General features: G+C 39.4%; 2 protein-coding genes across 2 annotated transcripts; both read left to right on the forward strand.

The window, feature by feature from the left end:
- Positions 1-261: 261 nt before the first annotated feature.
- Positions 262-5,403, forward strand: LOC115912398 (arylacetamide deacetylase-like 4). Its single transcript, XM_030963934.1, has 4 exons — positions 262-429; positions 2,899-3,115; positions 3,837-3,900; positions 4,632-5,403. The coding sequence occupies exons 1-4, from the start codon at positions 262-264 to the stop codon at positions 5,401-5,403; spliced, it is 1,221 nt and encodes a 406-aa protein (XP_030819794.1).
- A 5,190-nt stretch (positions 5,404-10,593) lies between these two features.
- On the forward strand, positions 10,594-16,050 carry LOC115912404 (arylacetamide deacetylase-like 4). Its single transcript, XM_030963943.1, has 4 exons — positions 10,594-10,749; positions 12,990-13,206; positions 14,120-14,183; positions 15,273-16,050. The coding sequence occupies exons 1-4, from the start codon at positions 10,594-10,596 to the stop codon at positions 16,048-16,050; spliced, it is 1,215 nt and encodes a 404-aa protein (XP_030819803.1).
- Positions 16,051-23,361: the final 7,311 nt, after the last annotated feature.

Below are 23,361 nucleotides of genomic sequence, written 5' to 3' on the forward strand. Positions count from 1 at the left end.
AAATAAACCCATTATACAAAAGAAAGGTGTTTCCTGGAAGTGACTGTGCTATGTGTGAGCTTGAATCATGGCAAGTGCACTTGTCACAGCCGGATGTTTGCAGGCTTCCAGCACCTGCCAGCCCTGCCTAAAGGAGAAGGGCAGGGGGAATTCAGGGTATGCAAATTATATGCAAATGACCGCTCTGTGGAATCAGTCTGGAGGATATAAATACTGACAGAATCACATCAACCAATGTCTAATTATTCCCACCAAAGAACAATGGAATCCTGTTATATTCTGGTTTTAATAGCAGGAATTTTAGTTGCTTTTGTACTGCTGGTTTTAATTGCAACTGATCATTTCTTCAAGGGGAAGATTCCTTCTGCTGTTGACCAGCCAGCAAAGCTCCGTCTTTATCACTGTTTGTACACTCTGGTGGAAATTCTGGTGAGTTTATCATGCTCTGGGATACTGGGATTTTCAGAAAAGGCAACACCTGAGTATGAATCTAAATAGTGCAACTACACGTCATGGGAAACACACAGTAACACAGATTTAAAGGCCAAAGGTTGATTTGGTTTTTGTTACCATATATAAAGCAGCCAGGATGAGGTGAGTTCTTTCAATACTGAGATATCCATTCTTATGCTGCAATTGTATATTTCCATAATGAAATGATTGGCCCTGTGGATGACAGGAGGGCTGTTCATAATTTACATGAATAATAATAACCCAAATTGCTATGTCTAAATGCACTCTGATATCTGTAAGGCAATTTCCTACATTCTGAGCTATTTGCAGTAATTTTCTTACCCTTGTTTCTGTTCTTATTCTGCAGTGACTGAATTACAGAATACTAGTTAAATACCATAGAATCAGGTAGGTTGGAAGACACCTCCAGAAGTCATCTAATTGAACAGGTTTAGGCCTGTTATCACCTATTATCTAAGCACCTGTAAGCCAGACTCACTGTGCTGTGGGCTTTGCCATCACAGAAAGAAACAGCTTTCACCCAAAAAGCTTTCAAAGTAGGCAACAGCAGTATGTAGGAGCAGCCTAAGCCCTGTCATGTCTGGCACGTAATATGTCAAATGAAAGCCTGCAGGAAAATCAGAGTGGTTTCTTTGATGTTTGTATGAAGCTTACCTGAATTCCCTAATCCCCAGTTTTACAGAAAGAGCACAGGAACTTGGCCCCACATCCCGAGAGGTGATTTGGGCCATTACAATCTATTAAAGACTGAAGTAGGTTGCTTGAACTTACACAGCAACATTCACCAAATCCAGTGGTTGTCCCTGATTCTCCAGTGGTACTTTTCTGCCTTGTCTGCCATGAAAGAAGAGGATGCTGTCCTTGCATATCTCATCCTGCTCTTTGTGTTATGTTATATATAAACTTAATATAATAATATGACAGTAATATTATAATAGGACAATGTTATTAAATTCTCTAATTGATGGGTGAAAAGATTCTTCAGCTGATACTTTTAACCCATTTATACAGCTTTTAAGTGTTTGGAGATTAGATTCACCCTGTGGTTTCTGCCACCATTGCATGTGCTTTTTCAAATGCAAGGCAAGAACTGTGGCCAGCCATTTGTCTCTTCAACTACCCTAAGCACTCCTGGCATTGCTGGTAGAGTGTTATGAAAAAACTCCAGATAATCTCTGGATCTTTGTTTCTAACTGATTTTCTCCCTCTTTCATGCCTCATGGTGATTTCTTTTATTACTCCACACCCAACTTGTTTATTGCAGACTGGTTTAGATTATTAGGACGAAAGCATCTGTCATACACAGGTTGAAAAATACAATTTACACAAGCAGAGCTAGTCTTCAGTTTGTAAGGAATTGATACAGAGACTTCTGTGGCTTAGAAAAGAACAACAATACAATTTGCAAATGGGTTGTGATGACTATCATCATTACAGAAGAATGAATTGCAGTAGTCCAGAAGGGCATTTAGGTCACTAGGTAATAGGAAGGGAAATGTTGTTCTAGCAGGAAATACATCCATTACAATATGTGTTCAAAGGAGGATTTCAGTGTGATCTTTAGACTTTCTTAATTATCAGCAGTTGACTGGCCTTGAATAAGGCCATTTAATAAACCTTCCTTGTCTTCAGAATATTTGTTTTTTTGCTGATTAGATATAAAAACTGACTGTAGGGTCATTTATGAATAGCTCTGAGATCTTGAAAAAGGCAGTGGTTTCACTAATGGAGGAGGAGATGAGGTTCAGAACCATTTTCATCAGTTCCTCCCTTGGGCCAGCAGCCCCTCAGTAATGATCCCAGACACAATGGTTTTCTTACAGCTTGTTCTCACTGACCCCATGGAGGGAATTCTGTTCTCTCTGACCCCATGGAGGGAGATGACCCAACACTGTTAAATCAGCCAGCCTTGCCCACAGACTGGCCTGTGGTTTTTCCCCCAGTATGATAATCCTGTCATGAGGGACATTTTCATCTGAGGCATCTGAAGTACAGTTTATCATGGAGATGAACAGACACCTCCAGAGGATGATTTAACTCACCCAGAATTGGAACCATCCCCAAGAAATGCCTCCTTCTATTCACTCATTAGGAAAGAAGCCTCAGGCCTCCCAGCTTCCACATCTGAGCAAATGCCTGTTCTTACCTGTGGTAAATCCAGATCACAGGAACTAGAGGGTATTTATATGATACATTTAATGGAACAAGTATTACAACATTCTTCCCACAATAACAAAGATGTAAATTTTCATCTTCTTAACCAAAATCCCAAAGACAGTTATTTGTGGGAATCTTAAAAACTAGAAAATAACCAACCCAATTATGCTAAAGACAGTGTAGGAAAAGGTAGCTTGTGGCCTTTACAAAGTGGGAAGACTTGTATTCCCTATAGTAATGTCTCATTTTCCTGTTTTATCTATCTAGGCAAAGAATTTAAACCACTTGGGTATCATCAAGGAGCACACAATTATCAGGCTGATCACGGAGGGACTCCCAGCATGGCAGGATTCCCAGCTCTTCATTAAAGATCTGCATTTTGATGGGGTACCCATGAGGATTTACCTCCCAAGAGAACCATCTGCCAGCAAACGGAGAGGAGTCGTCTTCATCCATGGAGGATGTGGCATTTTTGGAAGCATCAGTAAGGAACTGAAAGAGAAATGTGACTATTTAGCTTTTTTAACTGCCTGTTTTTAAAAACTCCTGACCCTGAGAAGTGATTGAAGCTTCGTTTGAGAGGCTGGAGATAGAAAACACTTAGTGCTTATTTTTAATTTTTTAAACTCTCTAATCTGCACTTATTTAGTATTTAAATTATTTTTTATGGGATATAGCAGTCTTTATCACAGAACCATTGGGATCATAAAATGGCTTGGGTGGAAGTGACCTTAACTATAATCTTTTTCCACCTCCTGCCATGGGCAGGGACATCTTTCACTATCCCAGGTTGCTCCAAGCCCCATCAATCCTGGCCTTGGACACTTTCAGGGGTGGGACAGCCACAGCTTCTCCAGGAAACCTGTGCCAGGACCTCAACACCCTCATAATAAAAATGTGTTCCTAACATGGAAACCAAGTCTATCTTCTCTCAGTTTAAAACCACTGCCCATTTTCTAATAGTAAAAATCATAATAATTCCTTATTTTCCACACAGATCAATGATCTGTCTAAATTTATGAATTCTACAACAAGTCCTGATGACCAAAACTCTAAATTATTTTTATTCTAGAGAAAATCTGGGTACTCACTAAATAGGCAAGGGGCTGACAAGATATTGTGGTAATATGTCATAAAAATATAAGGGACAATATTGACTGAAGTTTTCTAAGATGTTAATTACCTCAACAACATTTGTGCTTCAGGAAGTTATGAAAGAATTTGCCGGTACATAGCCAGAAAATCTGATTCAGTGGTTTTGTCTATTGGGTAAGTGAAATTCAACCATTGCTAATCCCAGAATTAGAGAACTCTGCTGCTTTCCCTCTGCCTCCCACACACCCCTGAACTTACATTTCTTTGAATATAAGATAAGAAACAAAGCTCTAGTGCTGTCTTCCCCACACTGCTGTTATGTGGGAGCAAGCACGTGCTGTGGAATGGCAGTGGAAATACCTGAGCCAGGGTTAGAGTTACAGGTTTGGTCATTGTACATCACCATCACCACAGAAATCATTGCCTTTGTTTGATAACAAGAAATTATGAGCCAAATATAAGATTTTAATATTTTAATGTATATTTAATATATTGAAATATAATACATATTTTAATATTTAATATTTTTATTTAAAATCATCTGGGATTATTTTAAAGAGTAAATAATGAGTTTAAAATTCAGTATTTTTTAAAACCAGCATGGACCCCTGTTTCCTATCAAAAATGTGTTGATTATGGAGAATAACTGATGGCCTAAAGAAATGTTAATTTCCAACAAGTTTTTTCATGGAAAACTTTACTATTAAGGGATTTTATTAAGTTGGGAGGAATTGGTTTTGAGAAGGGAGGAAAAGTTGTTCTAGTTTGCTTCAACATATAAAAACCTTTAAACTAGATGTAATTAATGCTGCAATTAATATTGGTTTGGGGGAGTTTTTGCATGGGATGTATTTCAGATGAGACACTCAGAATGTGTAACACCAGCTGCTTTTTCTACCTCTCAGGTATAATTTAGCACCTGAGCACAGGTATCCAACCCAGACTCTGGAATGTCTCAGTGCCACCGTGCACTTCCTGAAGACTGCAGACACCTACGGGGTGGACCCCGCTCGGATTATTGTTTGTGGGGACAGTGTAGGGGGCACATTTGCTACCAGTGTTTGCCAAGAACTTGGGCACAGGACAGATATCCCAAAGATTCGTGCCCAGGTACTGATCTACCCATTTCTCCAAGCACTGAACTTCAATCTGCCATCTCACCAGAAAAATGCTGCCGTTGCCTTCCTGTCCCGGGACCGCACTGTCCATTTTATTCTCAAATACCTGAATAAGGATAGCTCTCTGAAAGAACCAATTCTGGCCGGTTCTCATGTTCCTGAGAGTATAAATTTGAAATATAGGAAATGGATAAATCCAGATCTTATTCCAGACGAGTTTAAACTGGGCTATAAACCACCACTCCCCACTTTGTTTTTACCTCAAGTCCATGAAGAAGTGAAAGAGCTGTTTGAACCCCGGGTGTCCCCTCTGCTGGCAGAGGATGCTGTTGTTTGTGGTCTCCCTGACACCTGTATTGTCACTTGTGAGCATGATGTGCTCAGGGATGACGGGCTGTTGTACAAGAAACGCTTAGAGGACAACAATGTACATGTGACCTGGCACCACGTGGAAAAAGGCTTTCATCCTGCAGTGGGATTTTTTGGATATGGTATTTTCTCTTTCCCGTCATCAAGTACTATAATGAACCATGCTGTAAACTTTATAAAAGGTTATTAAATCATTTTCTTGCATAGAAAGAGTGTGATTCAATTAAATTATTCCATTAAATTATTCAATTAAGTATTTACTAGCTATTTGCCCATTAGAATCAAGGCAAGAACTGATGACATTAGCATAGTCTGCTGAATTCTGATTTTTACTTGCTTACTTAGGAATGTGATGTTTAGAGTTTTTTTTGTAAGCTTGCTTTGAGGCTCTCTTCTTGCATTGTAAGAATTTTTGTTCTCTTCATATGTCAAAGAATAAAAATTCATCATAACAATAACCATTCTAAATGTGTAAGTTAAAAACCCATGCAGTGTGTGAGTAATTAGGTATGTGCACATGCATGCACATCGAAAATCAGCGTGGCAATACCTCTGGAGAGTGGAGATTCCTTCCCTACTTCAGGGATGAGTAGTAACCACCATCAGAGTATCTGTACAGATAAACAATAGATTTGCATTTATGTTTCAAATCTGAAGGAAGGAATTGGGTGTACTTACAAACCTGATTTTAAAGGGAAATGGGGGACAGGCAGGTTGGTACAGTCCACATGGTGCATGAGATGGATACCAGGAGGTACCTGAGACTGCAGCAGAGATGAAGTGAGGGAGAACTGCTCAAAAATAACTGACTATCCTCTAAATGATATCCTATAAAGTTCCTTTCAGAGCAGCATTTGATTGTATTCAGCTTACCTGGCTTTTGGGGAAAAAGGATGTAAATAGCATGGAACCTGCCAAATAATTTCTGTGGATATCCAAAGCCAAAGAAAAACCTGAGGTCAATTGTTATCTTGCTGTAATTGTTATATTGCTTATTAGGAGAGATCCACCCTTGCTAAACACAGATGCCAAAAATAATTGCCAATGCATAGCAAAATAGCTGGGCATACAATGCCTAGGAATTGTAAAATGTTGAAATGTTGTGCAACCACCTTGCCTTTATAAAATCCATGCACACATGACTGTGGAAAGAGGTTAATACATGTCTACTCCCTGCCAGGCAAGCTGTGAGTAGGAAGAAGACTGTGGGCTTAATGTTCCATGTTGTCACCATGTTAATGAATGCTGGTGACAGGTGAGCTGGTTCACATCTCTGCAGCAACAAGTCACTACTCGAAGGTTCTCATTCTCCAGCCCCTCTCAGCAAAATGAATGCATATTTCTTCATGCTCTGTTGACACAACAAAGAGTTCATTTCTTTTGTTTTTCCTGTTCCAGGCAATTTGCTCTTCAAGCAAAGAAATGCTTCCAGGGGTAAATAATGTGATAGTTCCAAATGTTCCACTCTTTGAGGACTTCAGGATCTGCTTTGGTTATGAAGAAAAAGGTTGGGTTACCAGCTCACACATTAGTAGCTGAAGCTGGGCCAAGAGTCTGTATCTGCTATAAGAGTGTTGCAAGAAGTTTAATGATATTGGAGAAGTTGGAGAAGGTTGGCAAGTGCCAGACCTAAGGAGGTCTGTACAGTTCCACCTTGTATTTTGTAAGTTATGAGATGGTCACAGACAATCTCATGCCATTTTACACACAGTTTAGTGCAGCATTATACTCCTTGCCAGTTCAGCTACGCAATACTTTTCTCTCCTTTATCAGTCTCTGGAATTATGCCTTATTTCTGGGTCAATGTCCAAACTTGACACAGATCTACTCCTGAGATTTTTCCATGGTCCTTTATCCACTGGTCTTTAATTTACTACAAATAATAACAAATTTAGCTTTATCATATGTCAGCAGCATTATTAGTTCTCTTGATCACACAATTCTTTTTAATTATGGGCTATAACCATTGAGTGCAGATGGGTAAGCAGAGAACAGCAAATGCTGAAATAATGTATTCTTTGTTTCATCATGACTCCCAGATTTTCTAAACCTTAAGAAATCACATAATCTAACTGTCTCTATGGAACTTCCTGTACTTTAATTAATTTAATTAATTACAAATCAGCTATGTGTCGTGCATTGCCAAGATAGAATGTTTGAAGACATAGTCCCCTGTCTTGGTTTGGAAAGATAGGTGTGTGCTAAGGAAGGCAGCAGCCTCCCCTGAAATGGAAAATGTAAACCCCCTCCCTCTGAATTGCTATAAATTTTAAATTAAGGGGCTCTCAGGCAAAGATATGGGAGCAGGAATAACAGTTCTTAATAGGGAAGAAAATAAAAGGATAAAATAAACAATGCAGTACACTAGAACAACACTGACAGAGTCAGAACCCAACCTGACACCCTGTGGGTCGGGGTGCTGGCAGCAGTCCCATTGGAATTGTGGCTCAGCCCTCCTGCAGTGTCAGGGGTGGTTCTGCTGGAGCAGGGATCCTGGAGAAAGGTGCAGTCTTCCTCTGAAGATCCAGTGGAAGAGGCAGCTGCTGTTCCTCTGGGGAATCCAGTGGAGAAGCTGTGCTGGTGTTCCAGAATCCCCAGATTATATCCAGGTAGCAATGCTTGGCTCCTCCCTCTGGGTGGAGCATCTCCCAATGGGATGCTGGAGTTCTTAGCCATGCAGTGACATTCAATGGCCTCTTATCAGCAGGTGTCTCCCCATTGTGCAAGAGATAAGGAAAACTGCCCAACGAACAGAAGACAACTGCCATACAGATGGCAAATAGAATACAATTTGCTTGACAATCCATGACATCCCCAAAGCATGATATTTTCATGTACAGATTAAAAAAAAAAATCAAGTACAATTCCACCTACAGAATTTTGGACACCAAAGTCATTCCTCAAGGAATTATGCAGCCAGAGTGAGGACTGGGAAGCCCAGCTCCTGTTCAGGCTTCCAGCACCAGAGGGTTCTCATGCTCTGCAGAACCCAAAAGAAGTTTCTTGGGTCACACTGCACTTTCTCTGGAATGTTTCCCAGTATCCCAGTACAGGCTTCCATTTACAGCGAGTTCTGTTGCCAGCTAATCAAGCACCATGATCCAGAGGCAGGGAATATTTTACATCTGCTGTACCTGGTTCAGTATTTCTCCTTGCATGTGCAGCCATATCACAGAAAAAGAACAGGGAATGACAAGATTTCAGGCCTGGACATTAAGCTTTTCACTGGAAATTAGTAAGAAGGGAAGTCCCTGGTAGGAGAAAATAGGGCTTGGCCTGGTCTATCCCCTGCTTTATCTCACAGGAGAAGAGACAAGGTCAAAAAATTATCAGAAGCTAGAGAGAGCATTTATTTGAAAGATTATGTAGGGAATGGTTTTCTCCATCCTGGGCCTCAAGCTTGTGAATTGCTGAGACTAAGCTTACACAGCATTGAGTACTACTCTGTACCAGAAATGCCCAAAGGGAAAAAGCACATTATTATTTCAGAAACCAGCTAGTTTGTTTCTTTGACAGCTTCCAGCACATCAAGTCTTTGTGTGGAGCCCCTGGGGGTGCTGTGAAGTCCAGACCTTGTCAAGGTGCCCAAATGAGTCCAAGACCTACCAGCTGTGGGTGAATTGGCACCAAAAAGATTTAGATCACATAGGTGGTAAGAACTGCAGTACAAAGGATCTGTCACAGGTGTCAAGAGCATTTTCAGATCCTCAGAAGGGCCAAATCTGGTAGGTGTACTTAGACCACACCTCACCCACTGGGACAGCAGAGTTTAGCATAGGCCAGTTAATGACTTGCACTATCAAACGCTGAAGAAGGGAACTGCAGTTGCGTTTTGTGCAACAATATTTCCCAGTGCTCTTGCCTGAGTTGCAAGAAAGCTGAATCCTTTGTGCACTGCCATTTCCCAAGAGTTTCCCAATTGCCAGGCAATATGCTTTTTATCTAAATCCCTTGTCGAGATTGGGATTTATCAAATGCCATTATCCAAGAAGGATAAACAAAAAGGGATCTGATTTTACACTTAGCATTGAATAACCTTCTGGCAAGGGAGGGAGAGGCACAGGGACATTGGGAAATGAAAATCCACAAAGAGTTGTTGGATAAAATGAAGAAACAGTTTGGAAGAAAGAGAGAGCAAAACATGGAATCAGCTGCTTCTCAGAAAGTGTGACACCAGACTCAAAAATGAACTCCAGCCTGCTTATTCTAAACAGTTTCTGAAGTCAGGTATCAAGTCTGAGCCATTTCTTTTGCAGGTCATGGACTATGTATGCTAAAGCCCCGGGGTTCTCTGTCTTTAGCTTCATTTTATTCTACAATTCAAGGTCAGCTCATCCCTTATATTATTTTATTAGTATTTAAGAAAAAAATTTACACACTTATTTTACCCACACTGTGATTTTTCAGAATGAGTATGTGCTGCCTTCACAGGCTAAGCAGACTGCTAAAAACACTGTCCCCAAAGGTGACATCACATGACCTGCGCTTTACAGATATTTTTTGCTTCAGGTTAAATCTTATCACTAATTATTTGTGTATAGAAAAATATGTTAGCTCCAGAGGAAGATCCTAGAGCTCACCACAGAAAAGAATGGGCTGCTGATGTCTAGTCAGTGCTACTAGCCCTGACACCATGAAGTTCAAGTGCTGTTTTCAGCAGTTGGAATCATATTTCTACCTGGAATGACATCTGTACATAGTATCTTCCTGTAAGACAGAGACTGCAGCACTGCCGAGAGGCAGAAGAAAACCCAAACAAAAATCTGCTGCAGGAGAAGAGCCATTGAGGAGGATGAGGCAAGAACAGCTCTCAGATCAGGCTGCCTCTGCCTCTGCCTCTGGACTCAAAGACGCAATGTCAGCAGAATCCAAAATCTGCCATCACAGGTGATGAAAGATGTTTGTGATACTGAGTCTTAATTTCAAAAGAAGTCTGATAAAGTAAGACATGGAGGCACAACAAAGCAAGAATCTGAGCAGCTCAGAAGATGATTACCAAGAAATGCTGTGCAGGAACTCACAAATAATAAAGACTTGCCTGTAACCAAAAACCAGAGAGACAGAACAAGTTTTTGTCTTCCCATAAACTGCCACTACACAAGTCATCGTTCTGCTGTGATGGGCACAGCAAGACGTGTTTCACATTTGTTCCTGCAAATGTGAAAACCCTTGTGCAAGCCTCTCCCACAACTAATTGTTACTGTCTAATTGTATGGTTGGTTGCCACATGTTTTTATCTTCCTATTGGCATTTTAAAACTGGATTATAAACCATGACGAGAACAACTAATCCTGTGCCTTTACCTGCAGAAGTCTTAAAGTCTGAAAAAGGGGAGGAGGCCACAGCTGGTTCCTTCTCAGGCTCCTACCAACACAGCAAGATGGAACTTCTCCTGGCCATTTTTCTTGCTGTTTTGACTGGTATTGTGGCAATTGCTTTCTATTATGAACACCCCAAAGCAGAAATTCCTCATGGAATCAGTGAGCGCCAAAAGCTTTACATTTTTCATTACATAATGAACTTTGGGTTTGGTCTGGTAAGTAAAACTTAATTACAGCTTGAGTTTTTAATTCTATTTCTGTTAGAGGGATAATGGTTTGGTGATGTTTTTTAAAATCAATGTTCAAATAAGCTGCAAATATGCAATTGGACTGATTAGGTGATGTAAGCAGATTCCTTCAGCTGTGCTGGGCATAACAGACTCCCCTCTTTGCTATACACCACCAAAGGCAGTATTTGTGAAAAATAAAATTGGGCAGACTGTGCAATTACCAGTATTTTTCTGAAGGTCTGTGTTTTAGCTTTTCATGCCTGCTGCCTCAAGGCACTGCTGGAAGGCTTAGAAGGTAACTTGCCCTGTGTATGTGGAATTTCTGCTCTGTATAACACCATGCTTGCTTACAGAGTGAGCAGCTAAATGATGTCTGTGATCTCAGCTCTCTCCTACAACCCTGTCATTCTCCTCCTGAGGCATCTGAAGAGAGCTGTCACATTCATCATCATTTGCCTTTCAATATGCCTGAACAACTTTCTTCTTTGAGACAGTATACATAAAACCTAAAGTGACTTTCTGTGTCATTTTTTTGGCACACTTATGATCATTCCTCGCTTTTCATCCTTGTTTCTTTTCAAAACTAAAACATGACATTCACTTGTCTTTCTGCTTCATCAATAATCCTGAATTAACTGTTGCCCCAGTCATTTAAAAAACCCTTCTGTGATACCTAGACTAAGCTTCTTTTAGTTGTTTAAATTGTGAAAAAATTTGTTCAGTCTATTTGGCTCATGCATTACATTTCACTTCAATTCCACGTTCTAATGTTGTTAATTCTTCCTTTCTTTACCTGCCCCATTGCTTAGTAAGTTTTGTTTGAAGTCAGTGAGCTCCCAAGAAGGTGACTCACCATGTCTCTGGTGCCACACCCAGGCCTCAACACTGCTTTTCAACTGTAATTTTTAACTTCTGATCTTTCTTAGCATTTTGCATCTTTTCTGCTGGCCAGTGAGAGGCCAAGCACAAGCACTGTCACACACTGCCTGAAAGGAGCAGAGAGATAAGGACATTATTGGAGGGTTAAAGCAAAGTTTAAATGCAAGTAGAGTTCAAGTCATGTAGCAACTCCTGCTATGGCTGTTGGGCAAATTACTTGTGCCAAATTCTTTCAAGGGCTCACAAGCCATGAAGTCAAAACTGCATGGAAAATTAAAGTGTACAAGTATATCAACTTGTACAACTGTGGTTGGTAAGGTCTCCCAGGACTCCTTTTTTCAGTATTTTCAAGACAAAGATGATCTCTTTATATTCCATGCAGATATAGCTAATTGCAGGTTTAACCTTTACAAACAGGTTCTGTAACCTGTTACAAAATTATTACTGTGAGGAAAGAAAGTACCAGAGGGAAATTGACGAATAAATAAGTAAATTTATTTTCCCACGGATATGGACCAGGAGTTCTACAGAAGGAATCTATATAAGACTATAACTTTGCCACAAGACAATCCTTCCTGTGTATGGGATCAGCTCTGCAGATGACCTAAAGTAGGATACCTACACCAAATTTAACAGGATCACATTACTGAACCACATGAGGTCTGTGAAATATGAGGTGAAAGCCACAAGGGCAGGTTTTTACGATCTACACAGTGCAGATTTTTATATGTATAATTCTCATTGAAATGCATATGCATGAATAATGGCAGCACAACAAACTGAATTACCCATTAGAGATGTCTGCTGTGGAAGTAGTGCAGAATTGAATCCAATATAGTGGAAATACAGTGATACTGCCTCATATTTTTCATTTGGAGCAGGAATAGACTAAAGCAGGCTACAAGTGAAGCAGCTTAAAGCCATGCAGATGCAATGGAGTAGATGAGCCCACAGTGACATAAGAACCTGAGCCTGAGTGTTTAAGTAAGAATCAGTGAGCTGTGAGATGATCAAGCCTGGGTTCAAAGCTGTTCTTGGTCAGAAGGACAGAGATGTGGTAGATGCTATGGATTTTTTTTTCCTGCAAGTTTGGGAAACAAAAGTCTTGGCTATGTTTCTTCATCCAAAGCTAAAATTTAATATACTGTAACTACTGTATTTTGTTCAGGCACATGGTTACTGAAACACCTGACAAGGTGAAGTATTTGACACCTTTTATCTACTATTAATAGTTTGATTGTTTTTCTACTGAATTGACCACGGAGTTTAAATATTTTCATTATCAATCTCCAGGTTAGGTAGAAACTTACACTAATTTGGTCCCTTGTGGTTTCTTTTATCACCAGGCAACATTTTTGGACAAAGTAGGTGTAATCTCAGAGGTCCATCTCCTCAGGGTTATGATGGAGACAATACCACCATTAAAGGATAGTCGTCTTCTTATCAAGGACTTAAGGTTTGAGAGGGTTAAAGTGAGAATTTACCAGCTAAAAACATCAAACAAAAACCTAAGAAGGGGAATTCTTTATTTTCATGGAGGAGTTGGCCGGTTTGGAAGTATCCGTAAGTAACATAAATAATATGAGCTATAACTGCACGCAGCATCCAGAGTGGGTCAGGGAAGGCACCACAGGCATCATCTGGTCCCACCTCTCTCCTCCAGCAGGGCCATCCCACAGCACAGGGCACAGGATTGTGTCCAGACAGCTCTGGAATATCCCCAGTGAGGGACACTCCACAACCACACACCACAGAGTTCCTGATCTGGTTTGCTATATCTTAAATTGCAAGAGTTAGAAATTTAACATTGTAAATTAAAAAAAAAATCCATTACAGCAGAATCAATTTACTGACATACAACAGGCATCATGTTAAATTGTCTTTATATAGATTGCATGTCTAGAATAGTCTCTGATCATTTTTAATACCTATTTTCTTCCTTCCTCTTTATGCTTATGAGAAAAGTTGAAAATCTCCTTAGAATTTTATTTCTTACTTAAAGCACCCATTTTTTGTTCACAAGTGTGTGCAAACTTGTATATGTGTATTGTGCTGTGTGTCTTTATAGTGTTAAAACAAGGAAAAAACACATTTTGGAATGTGAATGGGAAAGAGATGAGATGGTGCCTCATGCACAATAAATATTCTTGCTCTGGATTTAGCAGACTTTTTGTTGCTTTTTTTAAAACAATTTCTCCCCTTCAAAATCACTTTAAAAGTGGCAGCAGTGGTGCTGTCTGCAACTTTTCAAAGAGGGAACCAAAACAAAGCATTGGTTTAAATTCTGGGTTCCTTACTGGCCAGAAGATTCTCACAGCTGTAAGGAGAGGGTGAGCAATGCCCAGATCAGACCATGCCACATGCTACACATGCTGTGTAGCATCAGCCATGCAAGAGAGGTAAGAATTTCAGAATATTTTCATTCCATTTATTTTTAAAGCAAGTTACAATTCCAGTGAACTTTTCTGTTTTACAGGGGCCTACGAAAGAAAGTGCCGCTATTTCTGCAGGAAGACCAATTCCGTGGTGGTGTCTGTTGGGTAAGGGGACCCAGCCCAGACTCTGACCCTAGGTTTGCAAGCCTTTACTGCAGTCAAGCTCCTTCTGAAGTACATTCAGTATCTATCCTTAATGATCCCATGCCTTTCACCAGCACTAATTCCTCTCAGGAAGAATTAGTCAACTAATCTTCAACTGTTTATTTCCAAATGAAATCTATTACAGTAATTTTATAATTTGTAGCTAGCACTAAGACATGAGGATGTTTTTGTTTTCTAGAGCCATATTCAAACCACCTTAGGCTGTTTCCCTTGAAAGTGCAGTTGCCCAGAACACCAAATAATTCATTTTAGAAGTTCTGAAAAATAGAAGAACCTCGTGAGTTTAACACAAGAGGTTACAAACCAAGCTTGACATATCCACTCTCAAAAGGAATTTATACACTTGACTCCATTGTCGTAAATTCTTCAGTAAGTTATACTTGCAGGCATGATGCATTTGCATGAAGAAATGGAACAAGGAAATCCACATTTAACTTGTAGTCAACCTGAGATGACCCTTAAAAATATTTCTCTGATGAGCTGTAATAGTTTTTTAAAAGAAACAATGTCTAAAAGTTCAGGCAAAGAGTTGATTACAATTGCACTAATTGCTGTTTATATCCTAAAATACTTGGAGAACCAATAACTCATTGATTCTGTTTTAATGAATTCAGCTTCCAGAACACTGAAAAAAACTTTCAGATTTTCATTATCAATTTTCTATGCTCATATTTTCTATGCTCACATTCTCTAACAATTTGTTGCTAAATGCTCATTTTCTAACTGGAATTAATGATAACTGGTTGACACACCTGCCTTGCCAGCTAATTCAAGAACAACTCTCATGCGCCTTCAGTCACTCCAAAGATATGTAAAGAAGTATTTTGCAAAGATAGAACAGTGTACTGACTCCCAAACATGAACAGTAGCACATAATACATCAAAAGCACTAATTTGGAGGAATTCTATTGCTGCAATTATAATCACAGAGTATTTTCCTGTCTTTTGAGAGAAATAAATGAATGACAAGATTCCATTGGGCCCATTCACTAGAAATGGCTGTGCTAAAACACTTTCACTCTTATTTAGGTATCGTTTAGCTCCTGAGCACCCATATCCAGCCCAGTTTGAGGACTGTCTCACTGCTACCATCCACTTTCTGAGGACTGCACAAGACCATGGAGTCGACCCTTCCCGCATTGTCATTTGTGGAGACAGCAGTGGAGGGACACTCACTGCTGCTGTTGCCCAAGCACTGGTGAACAGAAGAGACCTCCCAAAGCTGAGAGCACAAATCCTAATATATCCTTTTCTGCAGTGTGTGGACTTAAATTTGCCATCTTATCAGCAGAATAAGGGAGTCCCCATTTTGCTAAAGGAACGAACCCTTGTTCTTGGCTTGAAGTACATTAATATGGACTTGGGCATCACTGAAGAAATATTTAAAGGCTGCCATGTTTCAGAAGACAGGAGACTGAAATATCAGAAGTGGGTGAGTCCTGACTACATCCCTCATGAGTTTAAAACAAGAGGTTACAAACCAAGTCCAACATGTCTACCCTCAAAAGAATTCTGTGAAATGGCTGAGTACCTGTTTGACCCTGTTTTTGCACCACTGTTGGCTGAAGACAGTGTGATTGCTCAGCTTCCTGAGACTTTCATTTTGACCTGTGAATTTGATGTGCTCAGAGATGATGGACTGCTGTACAAGAAAAGATTAGAGGACCATGGTATAAAAGTGACCTGGTGCCATCTGCAGGAGGGGTTCCATGGAACAGTGTTTGTAGCGCTTTTTGGTAGGGTGCTAGGATTCCGCTCTGGAGCTAAAGGCCTGCAAAAGATTGTAAATTTTCTAAGACTGATGTAAAATTCCATTTCTTGCTTTCTTTTCCTGATTCCTATCTCTTTTTGCATACAAACTTATTTTTTAAAAGCCTCAATTTTCCTTTCTTTAAATCATCACCTTAAATTTCTGCATTGCATCCGTCTTCTTTCTACCCAGTAATTTGATTGCTTGATGGCCTTTGCTTAATTTTCTCTCAGGAGAGGCAAAATCAGGTGAATTTACATTTCTTTCCTCTGCCAGCTGTTCAGTTCTCTCTTGTAGCCATTAAATATCTCATCCTTATAGCATGGGGTTTACAATGTGGTCTGGTTCAGTAAAGTTCTGGTACTATTAGAACACAAACCACATTTGGAAACAACCCGGGGCAGGTAACAGGGTGTGAATCCACAGGATCAGGATATAAAGAGTATGGTTAAAGACTTAAGAAAGCCTGTATCTGGTGAGAGCTCAATTTGAGACAAGCTTAAAAAGAACTGAATGTAGCAGGATAAATGTAAACATAGACAGAAATGAAAGAAGGGGAAGAGAAGGAGAGCAAGAGAAGGAAAGGGCAGGCCTGGAACTACTGATGTTACAACAAGTATTGGTTAAAGAAAACAACATCTATTAAAAAAATGCATATACATTTTATATATAGATAATAGATACATGGGAATATAAAGTACTATCAGTTCCTTTACAAAGTGTAGGCCAGCACTTCCTGATGAAGGAAGGACTCTCCCTTTGAGAGACAGTGTCAAGTGGGGAGAAAGGAGAATGATTGAGAAAATTTAAAAAAAAAAATCTAAGTTCAGGTCACTGTTTACAACAAGAGATGAATGAGCAAGGAAACCAATACAAAATAAAATGGCATTACAAAAATGTAAAGCTATTTTCTCAGAAATGAACTCAAGTCTTGCCAGAAATGTCAGTAAATGTTTTACTTACACCATTCTGAGGTGAATGTATAATTGTAGAACAGTGTAATTGTTTCAGGTTTTGTTATAATCTTATGTCCTGAATTAAAATAACTTATCATGTCACTAGACTCCATTGTCTTAAATTCTTCAGTAAGTTCTACTTGGAAGCAGGATGCATTTCCATGAAGAATCAAAACCAGGGTGAGGATGCAGTTTTACTGACAGTCAAAACTTCTGACTGTCTTTGCTTAAATTAACACCTGGAACACTACCCACACTGAAATTACCACCATTCTTGTCAGGGAAATTTCTAGCTCTATAATTTTCAAAGAATACTCTCTGTATCTGATATTACTCTATGTGTTTTCTGCCCCCCACTGGCTCATTTAAACTATAACCAAAAGCAAGGCTGCTGCAGACAGTTATGTAAGACACATGATCCAACAGAAGACACCCTACAACCAAGGGAAAGGCTTTCCTGCAATGCTCTGCATGGCTATTTACACTCAGCATATGAGCAAAGAAAGCCTGCCAGAACAATATGAATTACATTTAGTTACACTCACATAGTAGTCAGGTAAAAGGGGAAATTTTATAGGGATCTTCCATATGGCATCTCTGAATGAATACAATGCCAATAAGCATAAAGCTCAGAAAATCTTCTCCAGTGTTTTCCTGATTTCTAGGCAAACACTGACACTGACACTATTGACTGCTGCCTGTTTTCCACATGTGTAACCCATGCCATGAATGCTCACATGACACCAGTGGCAGTTTGTCCATAAAGTGATAGAGCACTACATTCCTGACATTCAAATATACAATAAAGTCAGACTGGCACAAAGGCTGACAGCTGTCAAACCTCTCATGGGTATTACATCCCAAAGACCATATGATGAAGATACTACAGATTTATTTTTTTTTAAACCTAGAGCTCCTGGGTTATTGATGAGTTTTTGCCTATGAAGAACTTAGGAAAATACAATGTTGACAAGTAAGTTTCCTTAGCTGGGGCAGTTCTTTCCCATCTTGACAAAAACCACTAGTTCCTTCCACAAGGGAGGAGGGTGAGGTGCCTGAGGTGATAATTCCCTCCAGAGTTTGTACCCTGAGTGAAGTGACAGCCCAAGATGCCCTCAGACAGGAACAGGGTGGGGACAAGGCTGGTCCATCCAGAGGTATTAACCAGAGAAGGTGGGCATGAGCCACATTTCTTTAACTGGTCTCTAGAGTTTGCCCATGAGCACTGTAACACAAATAAAAGGATCCAGGAACAGATTGGAACACTGTCAAAACCTGAAAACTGGTGAGAAACTTGAAAACCAGTGAAATGCTGAGCTCAGTGCAGCTGGGAGGGCCTGACACTCTTTGAGCTGCTCTGTGTGACAGGGAGATGTTAAAGGGAATGAAGGAAGGGAAAGCACGCTGCCCTGCATCATTCTATCACCAGATGTCAGCACCAGCTGAGTCTGTAATAACCTGGAAAACCTCTTGGTGCTCTGGGCACACAATGTGAGTACCTGAAACACATTCCCAAAGGTCAAACTGTGGTTTGATTTCAATATTTTAGTGAACTTGTTCTTATGCCTTCATAGCCTGAAGCTTTCTGTTTAATAACAGAGCACGTGTTAAGCCATAACAACTTTAGATTACCTGTTCTAACCAATCAAGTTTGGAGTGGTGAATTACAGAAGTTTACAACTTCAATTATCTTCTGCTCTGTTGTCTTCACATCACCTCTTTATACCACACTGGTTACCACTCAGACACCACAGCATTTTTAAAAATAAACAGGAAATTAGAAAACATTCCAAATTTACTAGCTCTATCATTTATAAATAATGTTATTTAACACTATTCTCTGCCTATGATACCCATTCTCTGTACTGCTCAGGCAGAATCCTGCAAACTCTGGCTGTTTTTATTGCTGTCTTCCCTGTCTCAGTTATTCACTGTTTCTGCTGATTCCTATGAGAGTGCAGACACTGCTAACCTGAATATCTGGGATACTGAGACTCAGACAAACCTGGCCATGGGAAAAGAAGGGCAGGTGAAGTTGTTATATTTACCTTCAAGCAACTTCTGATTTAATAAGATTCATTTTGATGTGATGACCTGCCATGAAAGCCCAAGTGGATGTTCCAGAGCAGCTTTTTGGATTCCATATGTATGGAGCAGAATTCATTCACTCAGAGGAACAGAACTGCACAGCAACAGAGACACAGACACCCAACAATCCATCCACATTTCCCAGTGCTGCTCTACAAAACCCTCCAGTTGAATAAGCATTTCAAAAATGCACCTGCTCTGAACTGCGCAACACAAGATCTGAATTTCCATCACTGAATGCTAATACATAACATTCATCTTTTTTTGTTTTTAAATACAGTATAGCTTTTTACTCCAGAATTTGTTAGCAGCTGTTTAGCCTAGGAGTTCTTTGGAAGGGACGGACTTCAAAGAAGAGAAGGCAGAAAGAAAAGGCTAAAATAAAGATTCATGCCAAGTGCAAGGTGGCTTTCTGTTGTAAGAGCAAAGCATACAGGAACTAGCTACTTATTTGGGTGGGGAGATGGAGATAACAAGAAGGGAGGACACTGAAAGGTAGGTAGGAGGCAGCCTAAATGTAGAGGCAGATGAAGCAAATACACAGCACCTTTAAAAAGCAGTATGGTACAGCATGTACTAAGCTGTAATTTCTTAATGCTTCTTATTGTCACTGTGAAGGGCATATTAAACCATCTCACAGATGAGAAGACCCAGGCTTACAGGTATGAAAAGCTCTGAGGTGCCTTCAGTCAGTTGTTTACATAATGTGAAATGGAGAAATGTGAACTGAAGTATGGCAAGTTCCTCCCATGCTCGAAGTGGTAAAAACAAAGTCAGTTAAAGTACTCTACAGATTCTAATAATTGTTCTGCTCAATTACCTAGAGGAAATAAGAATAATTTTTAAAAGCAAGGCAAATTATATTTACCAGAGTGTTTCACTTTGAAATGAACATTAAAAAAATAAAGAACTCTATCAGAAGCTATTATTTCTGGGTTTAAATTTTCTTTGTAATATGTTATTTTTTCCTGTTTTCTGCTCCTGGCTATACCTGCTGCAATCAATACTCAGTCATCACAGCTGACTACTTTACAATGCTTTAGTTACTCATCATAGTATTTCCTGTGTTACACAGAGAAACTCTGCAATAGTCAACTGACTGCAGGTTAGCAGTGCTGGAAACAGCCTGCAACACAAGTGAAATGTGTTGTAATGTTTTAGAGAGACTTCACAAGAAAACCAATAACTCAGGACAGTCACAGAATTCATTGGCACCAACTCCCCTGAGTGCTCCTGCCTTGCAAACCCAACAGTGTTGGGTTTGTCAGCTCCTGCCTCTTCCACTAATAATTAAGGGGAAGTTGATGAGTTTTACACATTCTCAGCTTACAAAGCTATGTGTGAAGCTTTAGAAAATCCACAAAACTGAGTCTTGGGAAAACCTGAAAAAACCACATTTCTTTGAATAGGTATCATTTATTGTACTTCCCCTTCCCATCATTACTATAACTATTAGAAATATGCTGAAAAAAGAAGAGAATGAATTTTAGAATGCATAAATGGAGACTTGCTGATGAGAAAATGGGAAGCATTTACCCAACTATTGTCAATTCTGTTCTCATCAAGCACTACATTAACCAATTAAACTCCAGCAACACCAAGTTCAATGAATAAAGAATCATTTTGTGAGCTCTGAGAAGCTGTTTTATAACAATAAAGAACCACATGAGGCTCATAACTCTCATTACAATGTCAAACTCCACACTGTGTTCATTTTCTCTGGTTTAGTGGAATCTCATCAACATTTAGTTAGTGCAAGGCTGTTCTCATCAATAGGTAAAGACTTTGTGGAAATTGAGGTTTGGGATGAGTTTGCTGAAAAACAAAAATATGGCTTTAGCAAAACACATCAAACACCCACCATTTAAAGAACAACCTCTCTACTTCCAGTTAGAGAAGAAGCCTTTTTGTTTGTAAAGATACAAGGTACTCATTTCATGCAGTGGATTCAAATGAAATAAAAACATTCTTTGGATATTTACCACCTCAAAAACAACTGGGAAAAAAACCCCACTGAAAACCTCACTGACTGTTTTGCAACAACTTGAGAAGCTGACACTGACCATAGATTTCCTACCCATCCTGTGGGCACAGGAATGGCTGGCCAGACTGGAAATAGATGAAATATATGGAATATAAAGCACCAAGTATCACCACACAATTGTCAATATAAACATCCCCAGCAGGACCAAGCAGCTTTAAGACCATGGGATTTGCTTGATTCTGGAAAAATTTGGACATTGAGTTAACAGGACAAGGAGGACTGGAGGTGCAAACAGCACAGAGTTAGAACATGCTCGAAGTTCACATGCTGATTATATTCCACCAGTATAACATACTAAGAGATTAAAACCATAGGATATTATTTTGAAACCTTGATTCACCAACATTTTTTTAACAACATTCTGTAATGCAGAACTGAAAGATTTTTGTTCAGATTGTCATGACTGTACAACAGATTCTGTCGGTAACTGCCAGGGCCTAACAACAAAAAGCAAATGAACAAAAAACTCCAAACTGTCCCTTTGTAAATTTATTTTTACATAAAAAGACAGTAAAGCAATTTCCCTCCTGCTCTATCAGGTCCATCAAGGTTTCAAAACAGAGGTGGCATGTGTGAGGTGTTTTGGTTTTGATGAAAGCTGATTAATTACTGACTCACTGAATAGGAGAAGAAATCTTGTGTCAGAACAGTGTCAGCAAGAGCTCATAGAGGTAACATCAGACAGACATGTGCTCTTTGGTATAAGGCTTTCATAATCTGATCACATGAATAGCATGTGTTTAATTGCCTTTGGTCACCTTTAAAAGTTTCATTTATTGCCACTGAAGTCCTAAGTAGCTTTAAGAACTTTTTATTCTTCATTAAAGGTTCTTTAGAAAGCACAGAAATTGCCTCCTCTGAGGACTCAAATATAAGAAATCATCAAGAATGCTGAAATACAAGATTCAGAGCTGATATTCATGTGAGAATTTATTTCAGGATATTTTGACTGATGGCACAGACATCAGAAATAAGCACTTAGTTAAACTGTGCTGTTCTTACAGGAATATATGGCAAAACCAAGCCAAATCCCCACAGGCTGTGCTATAATATCACACTGCAGGGAAACATTTCTAGAAATAATAACCACAAACACCACTGGGCTGCCCCAGCTGTGCTACAGAGCCCTGTGGAGAACATCTGATGAACTTAAGACAAGCTGAGCACTGGCCATGGGCATCTGGCTTTGGCTTCAATACTCTACAGTCTAATATTTTAACTACTTGTATCCTAAATTTGTGCTCTGTGGAAGGGAAAGGCTCCAAACCAGCCAATCTCAGCCCAGAAAAGGCTCTAATGATCTCCCTATTTCACAAACATTGACACAGATTTATGATGTTGCTTCATCCCACACACCCTTACCTTCACAAGCCAATGTTGTGCAAATCAGCTGTCAGTGTTACTTTGATTTAAATATTGTGCTAATGAAACTAAAGACTAAATCAGTTTTCAGACTGGAATTCCACTTTAAAAGCCAAGGCACAAAATGTTTGGTGACTGTAAATTTTAAATAATGTAGAAAACATTAATTCTAGTAAGAAGAACACAAACCAGAAAAATTACTTCACCAAACAACTGCCACCAACTGTTGCCAATCCCTCACAATACATATGTATTCATATGCAAACAAGAATTACAGTGAATATGAAACTTTGAGGGTTAATTGCTAAAAAGCTTTTACCAGCAGCAACAGTGGCTTCAATCTACAAACATACCCTCAAGTGTCTGGAGACACCTTTGTGTACATTCAGGCTTGCACTGATTTAAAACACAGAGCAAATATACTCTTGTTTAAACATAAATTAAAGCATGAATGTGTCATTCCCCTATGAAACAGAGTTTTTAAAAAATGTGGATTTGAGTATTTTTCTTCTCAGAGAAGTGTATATATGCTTTGATGACAAATGCAAGTAGCCCCACATCACTAAAATTTAACACTGCAACAGGAATGCCCATCCAAAATGAATCCACTGCAAACCAAAAAGACCATCTTCAAATCAAGGCCCCTCTGAATAATAATTTCTCTGTTCATAGTATTAATCACTTCCATAGAGTTTGAATCCCACCTTTTGTAAAGGGTATAAAGAAAGCACCCAAGTGTTGTGAATAGTATCATTAGCAAAAGAAGGGTGGAGAAAACTGCATTACATTGCATTGCAACATTAATAAACATTTAATTTCTGCATATGAACTGAGCACTCAGTCTTCTGTGAAGACACCTTAGATGCACTTGAAAACAGAGCTTAACCCAGTTTTTTTTCACTCCTGTTTTGAAGTGAA

This window comes from Camarhynchus parvulus, chromosome 21, assembly GCF_901933205.1.
Source record: "Camarhynchus parvulus chromosome 21, STF_HiC, whole genome shotgun sequence".
Classification (NCBI taxonomy): domain Eukaryota; kingdom Metazoa; phylum Chordata; class Aves; order Passeriformes; family Thraupidae; genus Camarhynchus; species Camarhynchus parvulus.